Source organism: Myotis lucifugus, unplaced genomic scaffold (assembly GCF_000147115.1).
Source record: "Myotis lucifugus unplaced genomic scaffold, Myoluc2.0 scaffold_10, whole genome shotgun sequence".
NCBI lineage: Eukaryota > Metazoa > Chordata > Mammalia > Chiroptera > Vespertilionidae > Myotis > Myotis lucifugus.
This window is the reverse complement of record NW_005871058.1, coordinates 1,732,309-1,753,589: the sequence shown is the minus strand read 5'-3', so window position 1 is coordinate 1,753,589 and position 21,281 is coordinate 1,732,309. Positions and strand designations below refer to the sequence as shown.

Sequence of the window (21,281 nt, the reverse complement as noted above, 5' to 3'; positions counted from 1 at the left end):
AAATAAAACTTACTTTAATGATGTTATAATATAGGTTGGAATATTTTTAAATAGTTCTTAATGAGAAGGGCTTTTTTTTTGGAAATACATATGCTCTGGCTTGAAGTCCCAACTTCAGAGATTTTAATTCAGTAGGGTAGGGACCAGGAATGTGTATTTTGACAGAGCTTGTCAATCTAAAAATCACTGAGCCAGTGTAAAAAAGAAATCTATCTCCAAAACCCATCAAAAGGTAAATGGCCTAGAGAAAAACAGAGGCATTTTCATTTGTTGGTAAGCACTATGTGTCAGGTATTGTTCTAGGAACTGGGAATAGTGCAGTACCCCAAGTAATCCCCTACCCTCATGGAGTTTGTATTTTTGTACAGGGGGATACACCCACACAGTATGTAGGATATGTAGTATTTAAAATAATATCAGAAGTTTATATGAAGAAACATATAGCAGGTAAAGGGTAAAAGGAATGGGGCCAGAGAGAAGGTACTACATGGGTAAAGATTTGAAGGAAGTGAAGGTGTACATCATGATGATGTCTGGGGAAAAATGTTTGAGGCAGAGAGAACAGCTGATGCAAAGGCCTCGAGGGACATCAAGGAAGCCTGCAGAGCTGGAGCAGAGTAAGCCAAGGTAAGGGATCAAAAAGGTAAAGGGAGAGCTAAATTGTACAGTATCTTGTGGGCCTCCGAAGGACTTTGGCTTTTACATCTAGTGAGATAGGAAGGCATATGAATAAAAAAATGAATACTAAAGGAGCCATTTAAAAATATGTATGTGTATACACATATATATTATATATATAACTCTGAAAAGTAATGGAACTTGCCTAATAATTAATAACAAAAATAATTTCAAGTGGTATCTTAGAAACCTTAGCTGGCTAAGTTAAATCTAGACACTACCTAGTATAGTACCTTAAAGTAAGTGTTTAATAAACACTTGTGGAATAAATGGACAGTGTTTTATACAGAAAAAGAAAATAAGTGTTTTTAAAGTTGTTGTAAAATCAGAGGTAATGCATCAAGAATATAAGTTATGTCCGGCGGCATGGCTCAGTGGCTGAGTGTTGACCTATGAACCAGGAGATCACGGTTTGATTCCGGTCAGGGCAAATGCCCAGGTTGCGGGCTTGCTCCCCAGTGTGGGCCGTGCAGGAGGCAGCTGATCAATGATTCTCTCTCATCATTGATGTTTCTATCTCTCTCCCTCTTCCTTCCTCTCTGAAATCAATGAAGATACATTAAAAAAAAAAAGAATACAAGTTATTCTAAGACATAGTCTTTTATCAAAGATGTCTGGGCCTTCTTATAGAAACCATCCAGTAGATTTTCCTATTTCATACTTTATATGTTAGGCAAGAAGAGTCACTCTGAAACCTTTCTTTCCTCTTTTGTTTGAGAGAGTCAAACACAATTTTTAACAGTCCACATTTTAGACTTAGCTTAAGCTTTTGTGGATTTTAGCTTTAAAACACTAATTTATCATGGTTCAGATCAAAACAGCTCTACTTTATTCTTTTAATAAAAGGACTTCATATAGTTTCACCCCAAAGTCTGGTTCAGTTTTTCCTACAGACTGGATAGAGCCCAGGGTTTTGACTATCTACGGAGAATTCTGAAAGTGACAAACCCACTGCTCTGACAGCCAGGAAAAGCGAAGGTACTTTCTCCTCCCCACTGTGACCACTGCAGCTTCCAAATGAGCCCATCCACTCTTTCTGGTTGCCAGATACTATTTGTTTTAAATTATTTTGGTGATAAAAATGCATGGACAGCAAAATAAATCTGTTCTTCTTTAGTATTAGTTCTTCCTTTGCCTGATAATGGAATGGTACAAAAACATTACTCTTTTAATTGACAGAAAAGTGATGGGCAGCTAGCTCCTTCAACTATAATAGGACTTCCTACAGGAATGAAAGGAAATTGGCTTTTGGTGTCATAGACAGCTGCAGATATTTCTGGTATCATACCATGGAGTGATTTCCTAGGGAAAAAATGTAAATTCTAAAATCATATAATAAATTAAAAGCATTACCTTACATGGCCAAGAGATGTATGCTCTTTTCTATGAACCAATACACTGACAGATAAAATTCAGAATAAAAATTTACAAAAAAATTATTTGTGCTAGCATATGGGAACTAAGCTAAAGCCGTATGAATAGTCCGCTTTCATTCCTCTATCAATACATCCAAGATTTGCAATAATCTTATGCAAAGCAAAATATGTATATATAAATCTATATTAAACTGTTAGTCTGAAGTGTGAGATCAATTTTAATTAGAAAGAGTTGACTTCTGGTTACTTTTTTTCAGTGCATTAATTGAACATCGGAAAGAAATAAGTAAGAGAGTAGAAAACTTGGGTCACTCGGTTTAGCAGTTGTTCAGGTTGAAAATAACAATGAAACCTCCAGGGTTAAGAATTTCAAATGAGGCTGCTAGACAGAGAAGACAGACCAAATCAGCTTACCACTTGAACCATTTTGAGATATCTGGCATATCTTGGATCCTTGGCTACAGTTAAGATATTTTCTGCTGTTACTTCACTTTCCTGTGGTCCAGATTCTTGTAAACTGTTCTGCTGTAGAGAGTATTGCGTGTAAATCTTTAGACAGTTCACAAAGGGGTCCATCATGTTACTTAAAAGGGATGTTTCTTTTTATAATTCTAAAGCAATTAATATCAGAAAAATCATATTTATAAATTTAAATAGCAATAATTTAATTATAAGATGTATGTTTCCAAATATTTATAAACATTTAAATGACTTCAGAGGAAGCTATACTTAAAAACACTATATTGTTCCTTAAGAATGCAAATATATTTATGGAAATAAAAATATTAGAATTTTGCTTTACTTATCCCCAGGGTGCTGATAAAAAAAGATGCATTATAGGTGGACATATTACTTTAATAAAACTTCTAATAAAGCTAATAAAACTATTTGATTTGTCTATTGTTCAACTCTAATGGACAATGAACTCATTTTCCAGGTATCTACCATCTACACAATTGAATTCTTCATTTACTAAACAATCTTTTTCTAAGTAGCTATGGCTATTCTAACATTTCAGAAAGCAATGCCCAGAAAATTTATGGAAGAAAAACCCACTTTTTAGACAATATTTATCTGGTTTTGTGTATTTCAGCTACTGATGGAACTATTAATGGTAGCATTCTTCACAAAGTCAAGATTAAAGACTAAATACTACTTATAGTGAAGAATACTGGGGAATGATCTTTTATCTTACGAGCAGTTCTCACAGTACTGTGTCCAGACAGCTACCCTGCCCTCTCTTAAGTGCAAAGGTAGGCCTGTCTCTATAAAGTTATGGATTTTTCTATCAACCTGAACATTTAAAGTAAGTTTCCTTTTATGAATTCTTGCTCATTATCTGTATATCAGCATTAAGAGGAATTTCCTTAACAGGATGAAATCAATTTTATGTCTATGCTGAAATGTAGACAAATCAAGAAATATCTTTAAATATCCATAGTTTTAAAAATATGAATGTGAATTATAAAGTAAGGTTCTTCCTCAGATAATTCAAATATAAATTAAATCTGTCAAAAAAACTGAAGTGAATAAAGCATCCAAAAATCCCTCAGGTTTCTACTGTTATATGACACCATTAAGTGCACAAAAAGGAGTGTGTGTGCGTGTGTGTGTTTATTTTATTCATGTATAAAATAAATAAATAAAAAAAGTCCAAAACATTTAATTAAATAAAAAATTCAAACAAGACCCAAGTAAGTTCTTAAAAAATTATGAATAATAAACTCATACAATATTACAGCTGAATAAATGATAATTACATGCAGGCCCTCTGGATCTCAAAACTTAGCCATTAACTTTTGCCTAATAATAAGAACCTCAACAAGGTTTAATTATGTCAGGTCTTACACCTTTCCTAATTGAATGACCCAATAAATTTTCTATCACATTTGCCCCTCATTTTATTCTCAATCTTCACAACTGGATGTTCTATTGTGAGTAACGATGAAATCCATACCATGAAATTTAAGTTGCAGAAAAATCAGAATGCAAATCTTGGATATTTGACTCATATAGAGATTGCAAGGAATGGATGATTAAGAAAAAAGGCATGTTCGTCCTTTATCTGATAAGTGAGTTGACTGTAATGCCAATGGAAATTCTGTATTAAGCAATACTTAATACTTAAGTCCATTTCAAAATGTTTTACAAAAATATACCAATTAACAATGAAGACAAAATAACTTGATTTGATATTAAGAACATGATAAGCAATTATATTATTAAACTAATCAACACACAACTTTACCACAATTTATAAACTCAGGAGGCCAACAGAACTTCATAAATTCTCCAAATGAACTAATATACAATTTAAAAATAAAATTGCCAGATATATCAGATTATTCTGAATTTTAGAAAATTTTGCTATGATTACTCATAATAATTTTTTGAGACTTTAAATAGGCAGGATAAATACAACTGCCTAAGTTTTAAAAGACATATTATAGGTGGCATTCATGATTACATTTGGAAAATTAATATTCAAAGTTACACAGATACCACTTAAAAATTTATAGGAACATATGACAGCTAGTATCCACTCTATTAGGTAGAGTGGAAACACTTTCTTAATATTTTTACATGCCATATTTTAGGAAAAAGGTGGTCCACATTTAATTGAAAGAACCTTGTAAAGTTAAACACCTGCATTTCCTCTCATATATTATATATTCCAATGGTCATCATAATAGAATTTCCTATATTAAATGGTTGTTAAATTGTCTAGTATCTAATTGTTAAGTAAATGGTTATATAATTTATTCCAGACACCTATATCTAAATATATGGCTTCAGTTGAGCATCGACCTATGAACCAGGAGGTCACTGTTCAATTTTTGGTCAGAGCATATGCCCAGGTTGTGGGTTCGATCCCCAATGTGGGGCACGCAGGAGGCAGCTGACCAGTGATTCTCTCTCATCATTGATGTTTCTATCTCTCTCTCCTCCCTTTCTCTCTGAAATCAATAAAAATACATTAAATATATTGGCTTCTCCTACTGTGCCTCATACCACATGGGCTCAATATGTTTAAATGAATTCAACATAGTTACTGGAAGCAGTGTAGTGTAGCAGGTAAGAGCTAGGACTTTTGGCACCAGATTGCCTGGGTTAAAATTCCAGCTCTTACACTTATTGTTTGACCCTTAGCAAGTTACTTATCCTCTGTGTACTTTATTTGACACATATGTAAAATAGAAGTGATCATAGAGTATTTACTTTGTACAGTTGTTGTGAGGATTAAATGAGTTAATTTATGAAAAGCACTTAGAAGTATGCTTGACACCCTTTATGTGTTATTCATTATCATCATGGTCAATACAATAATGATCTAAAAAAATCCTGTGAAAAGTATCTCCATGTACAAATGCAGAATTCCATATAGATAGGGAGTCTACTTGTTCAGTATTACTTGGTAGACCACTATTTTAGTGATGATTTTATTTGGAATTTTAATACCTCACTGAGATACACTAGAGATTATTCTCAATCAATTTTTATTTCTTGAAATAAAAGTAATAAGGAATTTAAACTTATACAGAGGATAAATGGACATTATGGCATAAGAACCAAGTGTAAAGTGTGACCCTTACTATGTTACAGATCTGAACAAATCAAATCCAGAAACATACTTTTTTAGACAATTAGTATTTCTTAGATCAGTATCTTTCAACTTTCAAGAACCTACAAACCACCTAAGGATCTTGTTAAAATGTAGATTCTGGCCCAGCCAGTGCTGCTCAGTAGTTGAGCATAGATTCATGAACCAGGACGTCACAGATCGATTCCTGGTCAGGGCACATGCCTGGATTGCAGGCTTCATCCCGGGTAGGGGGCATGAAGGAGGCAGCCAACTGATGATTCTCTCTCATCACTGATGTTTCCATCTCTCTTTCCCTCTCCCTTCCTCTCTCTGAAATCACTAAAATATCTTTTTTTTTATAAAAGCAGATTCTGAGTAAGTTTGGGGTGGAGCTTGAGATTTCTAATAAGCCCCGAGGTGATAACCACACTGCTGGTGCATGGAGCACACTCTGAGTAACAAGATGTTAGATAATACGGGGCAGTTACTGTCAATTATATGGTACATGATAAAGACACTGTGGTTCTGCAAGAAGATGTCAGAACTTTTCAGAGATGCTCCAGGATTTACACAGAGGTGAAATGACAAGATGCCTGGAACTCACTACAGCAAGTGATAGAGATGAAGGTTGGCCACAAAATCTTAACTAGTGAATCTGAGTAATGGGCATTTGGATATTCCCTGTACTGTTCTATTATTGTGTATATTTGAAAGCTTTCATAATAAAAAGTAATTTTATAAAAACTTGGAAAAAATTTCCATCGTGAGCTTGAAGAAAATAATTATATTCAAGACTTTTCCTAGTCCTGTATAGATCAAAGAAAATATAAACTTCAGGAAGCCCTTCAAAATAACAAAACAGCTAATTTTTTTTCAAACTTCATTTTCTATCTTTTTTTTCAAATATATTTTTATTGATTTTAGAGAGGAAGGAAGAGGGAGAGTTAGAAACATCAATGATGAGAAGAATCACTGATCGGCTGCCTCCTGCACGCCCCCCACTGGGGATCCAGTCCGCAACCCGGGCATGTGCCCTTGACCAGAATCGAACCTGGGACCCTTCAGTCCACAGGCCGACGCTCTATCCATTGAGCCAAACTGGCTAGGGCTTCATTTTCTATCTTAAGGCTTTAAAATATTACTATTCAAAGCCTTACATGTTTAATTTCTTCCATCAAATCTGCTGCTTAGGTCTACCTGGTTCAACCAGAAGATTTGCTCATGTTTCTTGGAAGTTAATACTTACCTGTGATGGCTCTGAAGTGGTTTCATTTGTGACTCCAGTGACACTTACAGGGGAGACTTCAACTGTGACATCATCTAGGCCTGGGATAGATGACAACTGAAAAAAGAAAATTCATATTGGTATACGAGGATAATAATAGGTGCTTAAATATTGTAAATCTCTAGGTGTGTGTTTTAAATAGCTGTTATGTTTTTAAGCCTATAGAACAGGGGTGGGCAAACTTTTTGACTCGAGGGCCACAATGGGTTCTTAAACTGGACCGGAGGGCCAGAACAAAAGCATGGATGGAGTGTTTGTGTGAACTAATATAAATTCAAAGTAAACATCATTACATAAAAGGGTACGGTCTTTTTTTTTTTTTAGTTTTATTCATTTCAAGCGGGCCGTAGTTTGCCCACGGCTGCTATAGAAACAAGTTTATAAAAATCTCATTTTTGGTGTTTGAAATTCGCCATGCCACAAACTAGTTAAAACGGGAAAGGCAATCACAAATAAAATATTTTTGAACAATTTCTTACAAATCTAACTTAGATTATAAACATTCTTTTCCCAGGAATTACTTTGAAAATATAAGAAATCCCAGTGTAAGTAATGAGAGCATGGGCTTTGGAGTCAAAGTGCCTGCTTTTAGGTCACAAGCATGTGACCTTGTATAAATCTTCGTAGGCCTCAATTTTCTCACCTGTAGAGTGGGGATAAAAAAATATTTACCTCACAAAAATGTTAAAAGATTATTACTAAACATACTTTGTGAAAACAAAGTGCTGTGTAGCACTTTTTTAAAAAAATCCTCATCTGAGGATATTTTTTCAATTGATTTCATTGATTTTTAGAGAGAGTGGAAGGGAGGGAGAGGGAGTGGGAGGAGAGGGAGAGAAACATCAATGTGAGAGACACATCAATTGATTGCCTCCCACACTTGCCCCGATGGGAGCTAGGGATCAAACCTGCAACCAAGGTATGTGCCCTTGACCCGGAATGGAACTGGAGACAGGTGTGTAGGCTGACGCTCCAACCAGTTAGGCACACGGCCAGCGCTTTGTAGCACATTTTAAGTATCCATTATTTGAGAAATGACAAAACTCTTTTTCTAAAGATATTTATTATTATTTTTTTTAAACTTGACATATTGTTGTTTTTTAATTTACTGAATTTAGAGAGAGGAAGAGAGAATACTGATTTGTTGTTCCATCTATTTGCAACCATTGGTTGATTCTCCCATGTGCCCTGACTAGGAATCTAAACAACTGAGCTACTTGGCCAGGGCTGACAAAACTCCTCATCACATTTTAACGTCTGACACAGCTCACTCTTTTCTTCTTTCTTTAAACATTTACCACTGAATGCTACTAAAATGTGTTTATTTTTCATGCACAAAAGATGGGTGTGCTGTCAGTGGTTGAGCATTTCAGGTTGGAGTTGCACAATCCATGTAAAACCTCTTTTCCAATTTCACCTTCATATCAATGATATACATTTGTCAGATGTTTGGCTAGTTTCGGAGATTAACTCTATGACCATTGAAATAATTAAGGTTAACTTGTCCACATAGTAACTTAATTTATGACCTTGGACTCTAACTCAAGAATTCCCCAAACATTAAAACAAGACACATAACTATAATAAAGAATAATGAAAAAAAACAATATTAATAAGACCTGAAGCAGTGGTGTTTATTGAGAACTGTTGACTGATGACAGGACTTAGCACAGTGGCTATGGCCCAAATAGTTTCAAGTGGGCATGGCTGCTACAATTTCTTGCACATATTCAAGGCCAGGTATCCTAAATTTTCCAAGCTAAAGAAATGTTCTGAGAGAAATATAGTGGCTGAAGTCTATCAGAAGATATAGAAAGTATAAACTAGACATCCTAATCCTTATGCTAAAAATATTAGTCATTTTACTTCCTAATAAATATGTAATATTTTTTGATTTTTTTTGATAAAATGACAAAGTCACAAAAATATGCTAGTGTTTCCCTTACTTTATAAACAGAAAAAACCGCACAAAATCTGCAAGGTTTCAAATCAAAACACTCATTTTTGCTAGTTATCTTTTGTAATTTCTGACATCAAAATGTGTATTCTCCAATATGTATTTAATATATTTGTAAATAGAAAATAGTTGATATTTTCTCCAAATTTTGCTCTGGAGACATCTCAAGTTTTATATAATTTTTACTGTGTTATCAAATGATTACTATTAAGAAAACTGAAAAATTTCCATCAAATGAAGCAAATTATGTAATAGCTCAATTTGTTAACATGTTACTCACACTTTAGACTAGAATTAAAGAAATCTCAATCCATATGTACATTTATTTATTTATTTATTAATATTTGTATTGATTTCAGAGAAAAAAGGAAAGGGAGAGATAAAAACATCAATGATGAGAGAGAATCATTGATTGGCTGCCTCCTGCAGGCCCCACACTGGGGATGGAGCCCATAACCCGGGCATGTGCCCTTGACCGGAAACGAACGTGGGACCCTTCAGTCCACAGGCCAATGCTCTATCCATTGAACCAAACCAGCTAGGGTCATGTGTGCATTTAAATAGACTCAGGCTCATAATAAATTTCTTTTCCTTTTTAAATTATAATGAATTAAAAAAAACCCAAAGAACATTGTATCACCTCAGGATGCAGGAGCTGTTTAATTAGTTATTAAGTGCAATTGAAGTATAACTGAGAAAGTTGATAAGTGTACAGCAACGTTTTTCCCATAAATTATTCAGAAATACAAACCTTTGCATCTAAAATATTGAGAGTTGTTTCAATTTGCTGGATACGAAGAGAAAGGTCTGCCAGCTTCTGGAAAAGATTAGAAACAAAAGAATGAAGTCTGATTAAAATAAACTTACGGTTAACAAAGGGCAGATTGGAAAATAATAAAAACTATGGTTTAAGTATGTAATTTTCTAATATACTACTCTCTCATTTATATGAGTAGGAATAGGAACTAAAGTCTCCTATTATTTTCATTAGCATGCTTCACAATTATTTTATAAAACTGTTTCACAGATAAGAAGTTACATTTACAGCCTTATCAAACTCATTATCAGAGCTACAATCAATACTGGGATCAGAATGTAAACTCCTCCCAGGACAGAGTTTCTGTTCACTGCTTTTCCCCAGTGCCCAGGATAGTACTCGATACTTAATAGGAGCCTAGTAATTATTTGTTGATGAATGAAGAAATTCTTCACAGAAAACAGTAATAAAAAAATTAACACAAGACAACCTGGAACAGTATCTGCCTTTATAAATTACTTTAACACGTAAGTATATACAATTAGTCCTAAATTCAAACTGAAAGGACGAGGGCTAGGCCCTCCACCTTGCCCCAGGGTAAGGGCTAGGCCCTCCACCTTGCCCCAGGGTAAGGGCTACGTCCTCCATCTTACCTTGGCCACCTGCTTGGCAAGGACCTTCTTCCCGGAAGTCTAAGACTCTGCTAGCCACACCCAGGAACAAGACATCGACTTGCGCCTGGCCAATCGGCAGAGCACAGTCCTTTCTCCTCCCCTTACTCCAACCCCCCCTTTAAAACCCGTCTCTAGGCGGGGTTCTGTCTCTCAGCCACTTGGCTTGTCATTGTGTCGGTGAGTCTGGTGGATGGGAGCTCAAGCTAGCTTGAAATACAGATTCTTATGCTTTTGCATCGGATTGGCTGGCTCCCTGATGTGGTTTCTTGGGAATCTTGAAATCTGGGCATAACACAAACTTTTCAAGTTTGAAAAGTAAAAGGAGATGAAATTGAAAGATGAGAGTTCATGTTGAAAAGAATTAAAAAAACAAACAAAAACACACACACACCAGAGTTCTAAAAAGCAAAAGGAATCAATCTACCATCAAAATCCCAAATAAACTAGAACCATAGGCTTACTGTGCTCTAGTTACTCTGCACAATTAAATTATCTATATCTATCTATCTATCTATCTATCTACCTACCTACCTATCATCTATCACCACACAAAAGTAACATCATAAATTATGAACCATAAGAACATTTATTTAAAGTGCCCTAATTCTAAACATTATTATATTTAGTGACAGTGCAAGAGCAGTTTGCCAGTTTTCTAGTAGGCCAATACATAGCAATTTGACTGCTTTCTAGGATATTATCTCGTAAGCAGATTTGGTCATTTTGCCCATATTTAGAAAGAGAGAAAACCTGAAAGCCACCACAGAGTAGTTAGTGCTTTTTCACTTATTTTTAAGATAAGCATCTTGATATTTTTAAAGATATAATTTACAAATAAAACACCAAAATCTAGTTTTAATGGCATTCAATGCTAACTTTAACTTTGATTTCTAGGATTTGTTCACAGAAGGCTTTTATATAAAGGTAAAACAGGTTTATAAAATACCGTATATATGAATTCCTCGCCAAATTATAAGTTGTTTTCCTGAAAATCATGAAAATTACATATTGGTCAATTTAATCAATCTTTTAATTCACTACAGAAGCTTAGCAATTGCAGAAATCCTACAGCAAATTAATGTGCAAACTGAATGATAATTTCTGACTTTTACATATCATTTGAAATTTCACACCAAATGTATGAAGTAGGAATTATCATTATGACAATTTTCAGCTGAGAATAAATAGTAAGTCTTCAAACAAGTAAAATAATCTGAGCTCAAATACTGCAATTCCAGGTACTTTTTTTTTTTCAAGGTACTTTTTTGAAAGAATTTTACATTGTTTTGAAAGAGTTTTACACTGTTAAAACATGATGCCAGCCCAGCCGGTGTGGCTCAGTGGTTGAGTGTTGACCTATGAACCAGGAGATCACAGTTCAGTAACTGGTCAGGGCACATGACAGGGTTGTGGGCTCGATAACCTGTAGTGTGTGTGCAGGAGGCAGCCGATCAATGATTCTCTCTCATCATTGATGTTCCTATTTCTCTCTCCTTCTCCCTTCTTCTCTGAAATCAATAAAAATATATTTTAAAAATACACACACAAATAAAACATGATGCCATAGGTGATTATGTGTCAATGTAAATTGTAACAAATTGGTTTTAACAAATCCCTCCCGCTGGTGGGGGATGCTGATTAGCAGGAAAGATTGTGCATGGAGGTGAGGGGTTAGCAAGTATATGGAAACTCAGTGCTTTCTGCTCATCACTGAGTGTTTCTGTGAAGTTAAAACTGCTTTAAAAAATAAAGCTTATTAATAAAAAAGATGGAAATTACTGAGTATTTCCTAGATAAGATTTTTTCTTATTCAAAGCTAATAAATAATAAATTCTTTTCTTACTAAGACAAAGGATGCTACTGTGCTATAAACACTGGGGATCACATTTTTCTGATCAAATTTCCTAAGACAGATGCTATTTATTTGAAATTATTTAAAAATTGGTATTAAGTTCTTTTCAAGGTTAGATCATAATACTAAATTGTCCTTCAATTAATACTCAATGATTCATATTTAAAAATCGGTATTAAATTTTTTCAGGGTTAGATCATAAAACTAAATTGTCCTTCAATGAGTAGTCAGTCAATGATTCATAGCAGAGAGGCTAAGGATTAAAATACAAGTCTTAGTAAAGAGGAAATGAGAATGAAAACATTTATTTAGAAAATTACTTGTTGATACAGAAGATTAGAGCCTTGGACAAAAAAGTTATAGTCGGCCCTCCATACCTACAGGGCCTGCATCCTTGGATTCAAACAAACAGGAACAAAAATATTAAGGAGAAAGTTACGCGTTGCTAACATTTACTAAGTAGATGGACTACAAGGTTGTGTCTGCACTAAATATGTACTTTTTTTTTCCTTGTCATTATTCCCTAAATAACACAGCACAGCAATTATTTACATAGTATTTACATTGTATTAGGTATTTTAAGAAATCTAGAAATGACTTGAAGTGTACAGGAGGATGTGTGCAGATTATATGCAAATACAACACCATCTATATATATAAAAGCCTAAGCAACAGAATGACTGAACAACCAGTCACTATGACACGCACTGACCACCAGGGGGCAGACGCTCAATGCAGGAGGTGATCCCCGCTGGTCAGTGCACTCCCACAGCCAACCTCCCACGGTCCCTTCCCCTGGCTAGCCAACCTCCCGCGGCCCCGATGGGCCCAATTGCAGGCCAGGCTTGAGGGATCCCACCCGTGCATGAATTGGTGCAGTGGGCCTCCAGTTTTACATAAAGGACTTGTGCATCCCCAGATATTAGTGTCTCTGCAGGTCCTAAAACCAATCTCCCGTGGATACTGAGGGATGACTTTACTTTCTAGAGCAATAATTCTCATTTTTTTGGATGCAGATTCATGTGGTATATTAACCTTTGGCTTTAGCACTCATTTTACCTACTCTCATCTTCTTTATCAAAACCTCACCAAACCCTACCTGCTTTGGCTCAGTGGATAGAGCATTGGCCTGCAGACTGAAGGGTCCCAGGTTTGATTCTGCTCAAGGGCATATGCCGGGGTTGTGGACTCAATCCCCAGTAGGGGGCATGCAGGAGGCAGTCGATCAATGATTCTCATCATTGATTCTATCCCTCCCTCTCCCTTTCTCTCTGGAATCAATAAAAATATATATTAAAACAAAAAAACCTCACCAAAATAAAATATTTTTAAAAAAAACAATACAAGATCATAGGAATGATTTATTCATGCAAGACATGAAAGACACTGATCTAAACATCAATATATTCTTATCTAAATATCCTTGATATCTAATCTAATAACAACCACAATTGTGAAATACAGTAGTCCCCCTTTCTCTGTGGTTTTAGTTACCCAGGTCAACCATAGTCCAAAAATATTAAATGGTAAATTCCAGAAACGATTCATAAGTTTTAAATTGCATGCCATTCTGAATAGCATGACAGAATCTTGTTTATCACTCACCTATTTCTAAGGTAGTGCATTTTATTAAAGTGCAAAAGAAGATGAGAAGAAAAAATATGAAGTGAATAATTAAACATGAAAACAAAAATAAAATCCTGTAGATTTTTTCAGATTTGTAAAATACCTAATCCACTAAAAGAAAAACAGTATTTTAAAATAATGGATCTCTTGGTATATCACACTGGACTGCACATGTCCTAGAAGTCAGAAAGAAGAGCAATTGCTTGTTTTATTAAGCTTCATCTGACACATAAGCTCAGAAGTTGTAAAAGCAGTTGTAAACATGTAGCATTACATAGGGTTTTAAACAAAACATTATTTGGTTGCAGATTAACCCTACCAGACCGCTGTACCTATTTTTCGGTAATTTCCACACAAAGGTGGAATATTGGCACTAGATGAAAGGTAGATGAAAGGTAGACCTATTTTCTACAATGTCTCCAAGTTCCATCTTATTCTAACCACTTGTTTGCATGTAACTAACATTTTTCTATATCATATTGGTTTTTTCTCTTTAATGCTCAGGAGCCCAGGTATAGGGGACAGTTAGGTTCAGGGCCTCAGGTCTGGTAGGATTAAGTCCAATGGTGGACTTAAAATTGGATGTAGAAGATAAGCACCACAGCCCTAGCCAGTTGGCCCAGTGGACAGGGCGTTGGCCTGTGGACTGAAGGGTCCCGGGTGAGATTCCAGTCAAGGGCACGTACCTCGGTTGCAGGCTCCTCCCTGGTCTGAGCCCCCCTGGTTGGGGTTCATGCAGGAAGCAACCAATAGATGTGTTTCTCTTACATCGATATTTCTCTCTGTCTTTCCCTTTCTCTCCCATTCTCTCTAAAAAATCAATGGAAAAATATCCTTGGATGAGGATTAAAAAAAAAAAAAAGATAAGCTCTATAAAGTTTTTTAGATTATGTGAGGCTTCTAAGCACTTCTGTCTATACTTAAGATTTTTTTAAAAAAGCATTTTAGAATATTTAAAAATGATTAAAACCTCAGTGTTCTAGGCATGTTACAAGTCTGAGTCAAAATAACACATCTGACTGCTCTGTTTATAGGGTACCTTTGACTTTAAAATTCACTATAAAAGGTTAAATTTCTGCTGAGTTTTATTTGCAATGTGCACAGAACTTGCATTGTGCCCCCCTCCCCCATTTAAATTTGCAGTCTCAGTAAGATTTTGCTGATTAGGGCCAGAATAGAAATGCTTACTGGGGATCTGTGAAGAAGAAGAGATGACCCTAAGTAACTCTGTAACTCTGATTCAACTACTTTCCTTTCTCCATCTTCTAACTTCTCTCCTACCCTGGTTCCAATCATTAGAGTTACAAAGTAGCCTGATATCCAGAAAGCTTTTTAAAAAATCTAGTTCTTCACTTTTTTCTTTATTCTAAAACTAGTATTAGTGATGAAGAGAGCCCCAACAATTTCTTTGAAATTTAATTCCAGGTTGAGTTTAGCAGTGAATGAAGTTGTTACAGTTTAGTTCAAACCGGATTATGTGAAAAACAAAAACAACAAAAATAATAGGTTCTCCCCTCTCCCTCAGTTCACTTCCAGTTAAAATAACACCCGAGGTTCACTTTTTTGTGAAGGGAAACACAGTCATTTGGTTCCTGTTTGAGACTTTAACTAAACAAGGATTAGTAGGTGCTATTAACAATTTACAATATAATTCGAAAAACCACATTAATCTTAAAGTGGGAGAGAAAATGGCACTTTATGTTTAAATACATATATTACATCTATTAAAAAGACATTACATCTAATGGACATGGCATAGCAAAAAAAGAGAATACAAATCTAAACAGTTATAAGTGTCGGCTGGTGCACTGAAGGGTCCACAGGTTTGATTTGGGGCATGTGTGGTAGGCAAATAATCAATGTGTCTCTCTCACATGGATGTTTCTCTCTCTCTCTCTCTCTCTCTCTCTCTCTCTCTCAGAAAAAAAAAATCAATGGAAAAAATATCCTCAGGTGAGGATTACCTAAATAAATAAATAAATAAATTTTGAAACGGCTATAAAGAGGACACCACAGTCTCACTTGAAAGTGATGTAAACATACCTCTTATTCATTACAGAAGGTGCAATATAACAGAACAGTGAGACATTTTTGCATTTTTCAGTTACTGGATCAGAGTCGGAATCCCAGCTCTGCTACTTTCTAGCTGTATGTGGGCAAATTAGAGCAGTGACTGCAGCTATAAATACCAAGCACTCAAATATATGTTGAATGAGTGAATGGATGACTAAGCAAATGGTTTAAACTTCTCTACATCTTGGTTTCTGTAGCTCTAAAAGAGAGAAAACTGGACCTCTCCCAAAAGGCTGGGCTGTGATGATTAAATGCATGCAAAGCACTTAGTACAATACCTAACACAGAACAAGCCCACAATAAATATTAGTTATTGTCATCGTACCAAGCAAACAGCCTATACACTGCTGAAATATGGATTATAAAACATGAGTTACTATCAACTTAGATGATCATCCATTAAGGAGAAAAAGGCAATAAACAACATTTAAACTTCATGAGTTTTTGGTCTAGTTTTGTGTCTAGAGTTCAAGGAAGAACAAGGGACTATTGAAACAGTCAAAACAGTTGAGGGGAAGTTTAGAGAGAAACAGAAGGAAAGAAAAGAATGGATCATGAGGCTCTGATGATTAATAAGCAATCAATAAATAAGAGATGGTTATTATATAAATAGCACTCACTCCTCAGTGAAAATTGTCAGGCACTATTAAGTTGAGGGTCTGTCCTTGGCCCAGAGAAGGTCAATCAAGTTGCTTTCATAGGTTTGTTGTTTATTTTCTTTTTTAACTGGTGAGTAGAAATCTGGGGATGGAGTATTTGCTCCTTTCTGCTAACAATCCTGGAATAATCTCTCCTCAGATACTTCACCTTACCCTGACATAAAAAAATAAGGGACTAAATCCTTGGCTTACTTCTTTTTAACCAGTCAATGCTATATCCCGTTTAGAGAGGCAACAGTGTAAGGTAAAACTCAGGGAAGCAAGCACCTAGTCTTTGGGTGATAAAATGAATTGAGCTCCTTAATCTATCAACAATCATTTCACTTCTTTTTGTCTTAGAGAGAAGACAGAAGAGATTTTGATAACTAGACAAAAACAGCAGCTGGAATCTTTAAGTGAAAATAGTTTTCCTGTCTCCATGCAATTTTTATTCATAAATCACCCCAAAAAACTCCACTTAATAAGGTTATACCTTATATGAAATACAAGACAGAATAAACTGAATACTGTTTATTTAATCGGCTCACCTGATTGTGAATTATCAAATTTTACCCTTTTCTCCTTTCTTAAACCCAATTCCAACCCATGTTTCTCCCCATTCTTCCTTTTTTTTGGCCTTTATTTATTTATTTTGATGATTATTTTTTATTAAATTTATTGGGGTGACATTGGTTAATATGATCATACAGGTTTTTAGGTGTGGGTTTCTATGTTACACTATCTGCATATTGCACTGTGTGCCCACCATGCAAAGTCAGATCTTCTCCCTTCACCATATATTAGGTCCCCTTAACCACCTCCCTCCCTGGCAAGCCTTTATTTTTCAAGGACAGGGATCCCTGAATCTAGCAACTAATGCTTAATTGGGTACTGAATCTTCACTTCACAAGTGAATTTGCAGACAGTATTTTTATTTCCATAATGAGATTTGATGCCAAAGTTATGTTTTAGGCCAGTGATGGCGAACCTATGACACGCGTGTCAGAAGTGACATTCGAACTCATTTTTTTTGGTTGATTTTTCTTTGTTAAATGGCATTTAAATATATAAAATAAATATAAAAATATAAATCTTGTTTTACTATGGTTGCAAATATCAAAATATTTCTATATGTGACACGGCACCAGAGTTAAGTTAGGGTTTTTCAAAATGCTGACACGCCGAGCTCAAAAGGTTCGCTATCACTGTTTTAGGCTATCTTCTTAACCATTTTTGGGGGTCAAGGAATGTAAAGTAATTTTAATGCAAACTGAAACAATGTGTACCTAAAAATGTAAATTTTTGGGGTAAGAGAAACAGCCAATTTGAAAATTAAAAAAAAAAAAAGCTTTCAACTGTGATGTTTTGGAATTCCTTCTGTTCTCTTTAATCACAATACACCTTACTGACCGTACTTCCCAAAGGCCTCTAGAAAATTCAGCAGGGATAGGGGGTACAGGATTGATGGAACAGAATCAAAGAGGACTTAAAGTTTGTTAGCATAATAACTGAGTGACCAGGTCATGATATGCGAACAGACTATCATTCTCGTTTTATTCGTTTGCTGCCTTCAAAAGTGCAAGGTGATTTCTAGGCTGCTCACGAGACCGGATCCCAGGACCTACCTCCTCACAGACTGTGGAGAAGCGGTTGAGGAACTGCACCGTGTGCACCACAAACTGGTTTAGAAATGCCACCGTTCTTTTCTGTTGGATAGCTGGCACCTGCGTTATGTGAAAGAAAGAGGTGATTCGTACAGGAGGAACGTACACTGAGCAATCCCTTTGGCGTGTGCGACCAGGGGTGCTTTGCTGTGCGGTATGAGCCCCTTGGGGTCCTCGGAATAGCCCTGAACTTGCTTTCCTGCCCCGTGGGGGTGGGGCGTCCCAAGATGACGGAGGCCACCGAAAAGTTCAGAATGGGCTCTGGATTCACAAGTACGAACTTGCCGGTGAGGACCACACACAGAAACACACAAAAACCCTGGGGGCCGAATACAAGAGGGAGGGTTTGAGGTCACAACCGGCTCACGTCGCCAGTGCGTCACCCTTGAGCAGGCAGACTCGTGACAGGGGAAGCGAAGGCTGGGAAGCACGCTAACCCCTTAAGCAGCTCGGGAGGGACCCCGTTCGAAGGTGGACAGTGGGACTCTCCCACCCGAGGTCTGCAGAAGAGCAACCTGCGGTCAGGGACAGCGGGAGGCATGGGAGATGGGGTCTCCCTGAAAACCCGGCGTCCCTTCACCATCCTCCTCCCAGGTCACCGGAAGTCCAACTCCTTCTTTTACAAACCTTGGTCAGGTCAATGCCTGACCCCATGAGAGGAAGCCCGTCCTCATCCATCTCCTCAGCGGGCGGGGGACCCAGGCATCACCCACAAACCCTCCCCGCTGTGGTCCATCCAACCCCGCAATAGTGTTAGAACGTCTCCCCAAGTCCCCGCCTCCCGGGCCCTTCCTTCCGGAAGGAAACGCCTTCGCACGCCAATCACTCAGCGGTTCTCGGAGAGCCCGCCCACTCGCCTGGCATTCTGGGATTGGTAGTTCTAGTTCCAGATTGTAACGTCAGTCCAGGGGGCGTGAGGTGGAGCGAGGCTGCGGTTCTAGCAGGAAAACCTTAACATCGTGGCAAAAAGGAAAAGTAAAAAATTGCGACTGTTTGAGTTCTCCTTGCCTAGTCCTGTTATCTAAGTAGCTCATTTGTTAATCAAATAGTCACTTGTTTATCAAGGGAAAATAGCGTTTAGTGTTGGCTTTGTCAGGGAACCATTATAGAGGCAGCTGCACCCTCTGATCCAAGAGTGGCTCCACCAAGTTCCTTTACCAGGAAGCACACTCAGCATCTCAGCATCAGTGCACCACAGGTTTGAACTAAAAGCGCATCTGGGCTTTATCTCAAGTTTTTTGTGCATCCGTTAGCAAGGTATGTCCTAAGGCAGTGGTTCTCAACCTTAGCTGCACATTAGAATCACCTGGGAATCTTTTTAAAATCCTGATTTCTGGGCCTCATCCTCCAGAAATTGTTTCTTTGTTACTAACGTTGTGGCCTCGCCCCATAACAAAGAAACAGAATTTCCGGAGGGTGAGGCCCAGAAATCAGGATTTTAAAAAGATTCCCAGGTGATTCTAATGTGCAGCCAAGGTTGAGAACCACTGTCCTAAGGCCATGGTCAGCAAACTGCGGCTCTGGAGCCACATGCGGCTCTTTGGCCCTTGAGTGTGGCTCTCCCTAAGCCTTAGGGTACCCTAATTAAGTTAATAACAATGTACCTACCTATATAGTTTAAGTTTAAAAAATTTGGCTCTCCAAAGAAATTTCAATCGTTGTACTGTTGATATTTGGCTCGGTTGACTAATGAGTTTGCCAATCACTGTCTAAGGTATCCAAAACCCTAAGCTCCTAAGGGTGTTAGCATAAAACTGGACATAATTAAACATTTAGATCCTTGTAAACAAAATAAAGACATTGTGCATGTACTAAATTTTGAGACTGAGAAAGCTCAAAATGTTTTCCATATAAATTAATGGTAATTGCTTCTTCGTTTCACACCATTTCAGCCTATGAATGCTCTACTTTTGGACAGAGGAGGAAACTTGTAACAGGCTAGGGACTGGTTGATTTGCATATGAAAACGTGCTTCCAAGTAAGTTGTTTTATTACCTTTAGGCATCAGTTAGCCACAAATGTCCTTCAAGAATACAGAAAACAGCCCTAGCCAGTTTGGTTCAGTGGATAGAGTGTTGGCCTGCGGACAGAAGGGTCTTGGATTCAATTCTGATCAAGGGCACATGCCTGGGTTATAGGCTCCATCCCAGTAGGAGGTGTGCAGGAGGGAGCCAATTGATGATTCTCATCACTGATATTTTTCTCACTCTCCCTTCCTCTCTGAAATCAATAAAAATACAGTGGGGCCTTGACTTACGAGTGTCCCGACTAACGAGTTTTTCGAGATACGACATCTCTTGGCCGATTTTTTGCTTTGAGTTGCGAGCTAAAATTTGGGTTACGAGCCAGCTTCAGATAACCCACCGCTAGTTGGCGCAGCGAACGTCACAGTGAATGCCACAACATCAGCCCAGCATCACGTGTCTCACTCGTTCACTTTTGATTTGACATACGAGTAATTTGAGTTACGAGCTCCATCACAGAACAAATTAAACTCGTAAGTCAAGGCCCCACTGTACTTTTAAAAAATACAGAAAATAAATATCCTATATAATAAAAGCCTAATATGCTAGGTATCCGGTCGTTGGTTCAACCAATCAAAGTGTAATATGCTAATGATATGCTAAGGCTGTTCAACTGCCTGCTCGCTATGACGTTCACTGACCACCAGGGGGCAGACAGTCGACTGGTCAACCAGCCCTTAGGACAGGGGGCAGAGGCTCCGACTGGTAGGTTAGCTTGCTGCTGAGGTCCGGCTAATCTGGACTGAGTGAGAAGGGTCAGGCATGCCTTGGAGCTCTCTCGTGGTCCCTCCTCTGCTAGCCAACCTCCCGCATCCCTCCCCAGCCTGGCCTGCACCCTCTTGCAATCTGGGACCCCTTGGGGGATGTCAGAGAGCCAGTTTTGGCCTGATCCTGCAGGCCAGGCCGAGGGACCCTACTGGTGCATGAATTTGTGCACCGGGCCTCTAGTAGTCAATATAATGAGACTTGTAATGAATGGATGCTTAAAAGACAAATATAAAATCTAAGAAAACACATATCACTCACCTCCATATGTGGACTTTCAAGTAATGAGTTCAGTAAGATACCTCTCTACTGAGTAGGGTCTCAATTCA

General features: G+C 37.3%; 1 protein-coding gene across 4 annotated transcripts in view; it reads right to left on the bottom strand.

Moving 5' to 3' along the window:
• Positions 1 to 18,944, bottom strand: part of WASHC3 (WASH complex subunit 3) — a 37,240-nt gene extending 18,296 nt beyond the window's left edge. The window contains exons 1-5 of one of the 4 annotated variants that reach the window (XM_006084080.3): positions 18,791 to 18,944; positions 18,125 to 18,223; positions 9,631 to 9,696; positions 6,884 to 6,979; positions 2,469 to 2,579 (exon numbers count right to left, since the gene is read on the bottom strand). In XM_006084080.3, coding sequence (XP_006084142.1) covers positions 2,469 to 2,579; positions 6,884 to 6,979; positions 9,631 to 9,696; positions 18,125 to 18,223; positions 18,791 to 18,841 — 423 coding nt within the window. In that variant the 5' untranslated portion in view covers positions 18,842 to 18,944. The remainder of the gene's footprint in view (positions 1 to 2,468; positions 2,580 to 6,883; positions 6,980 to 9,630; positions 9,697 to 18,124; positions 18,224 to 18,790) is intronic. The other 3 variants (XM_006084081.3, XM_023749866.1, XM_014451528.2) reach the window with 3 other exon arrangements.
• Between the last annotated feature and the right edge of the window lie 2,337 nt (positions 18,945 to 21,281).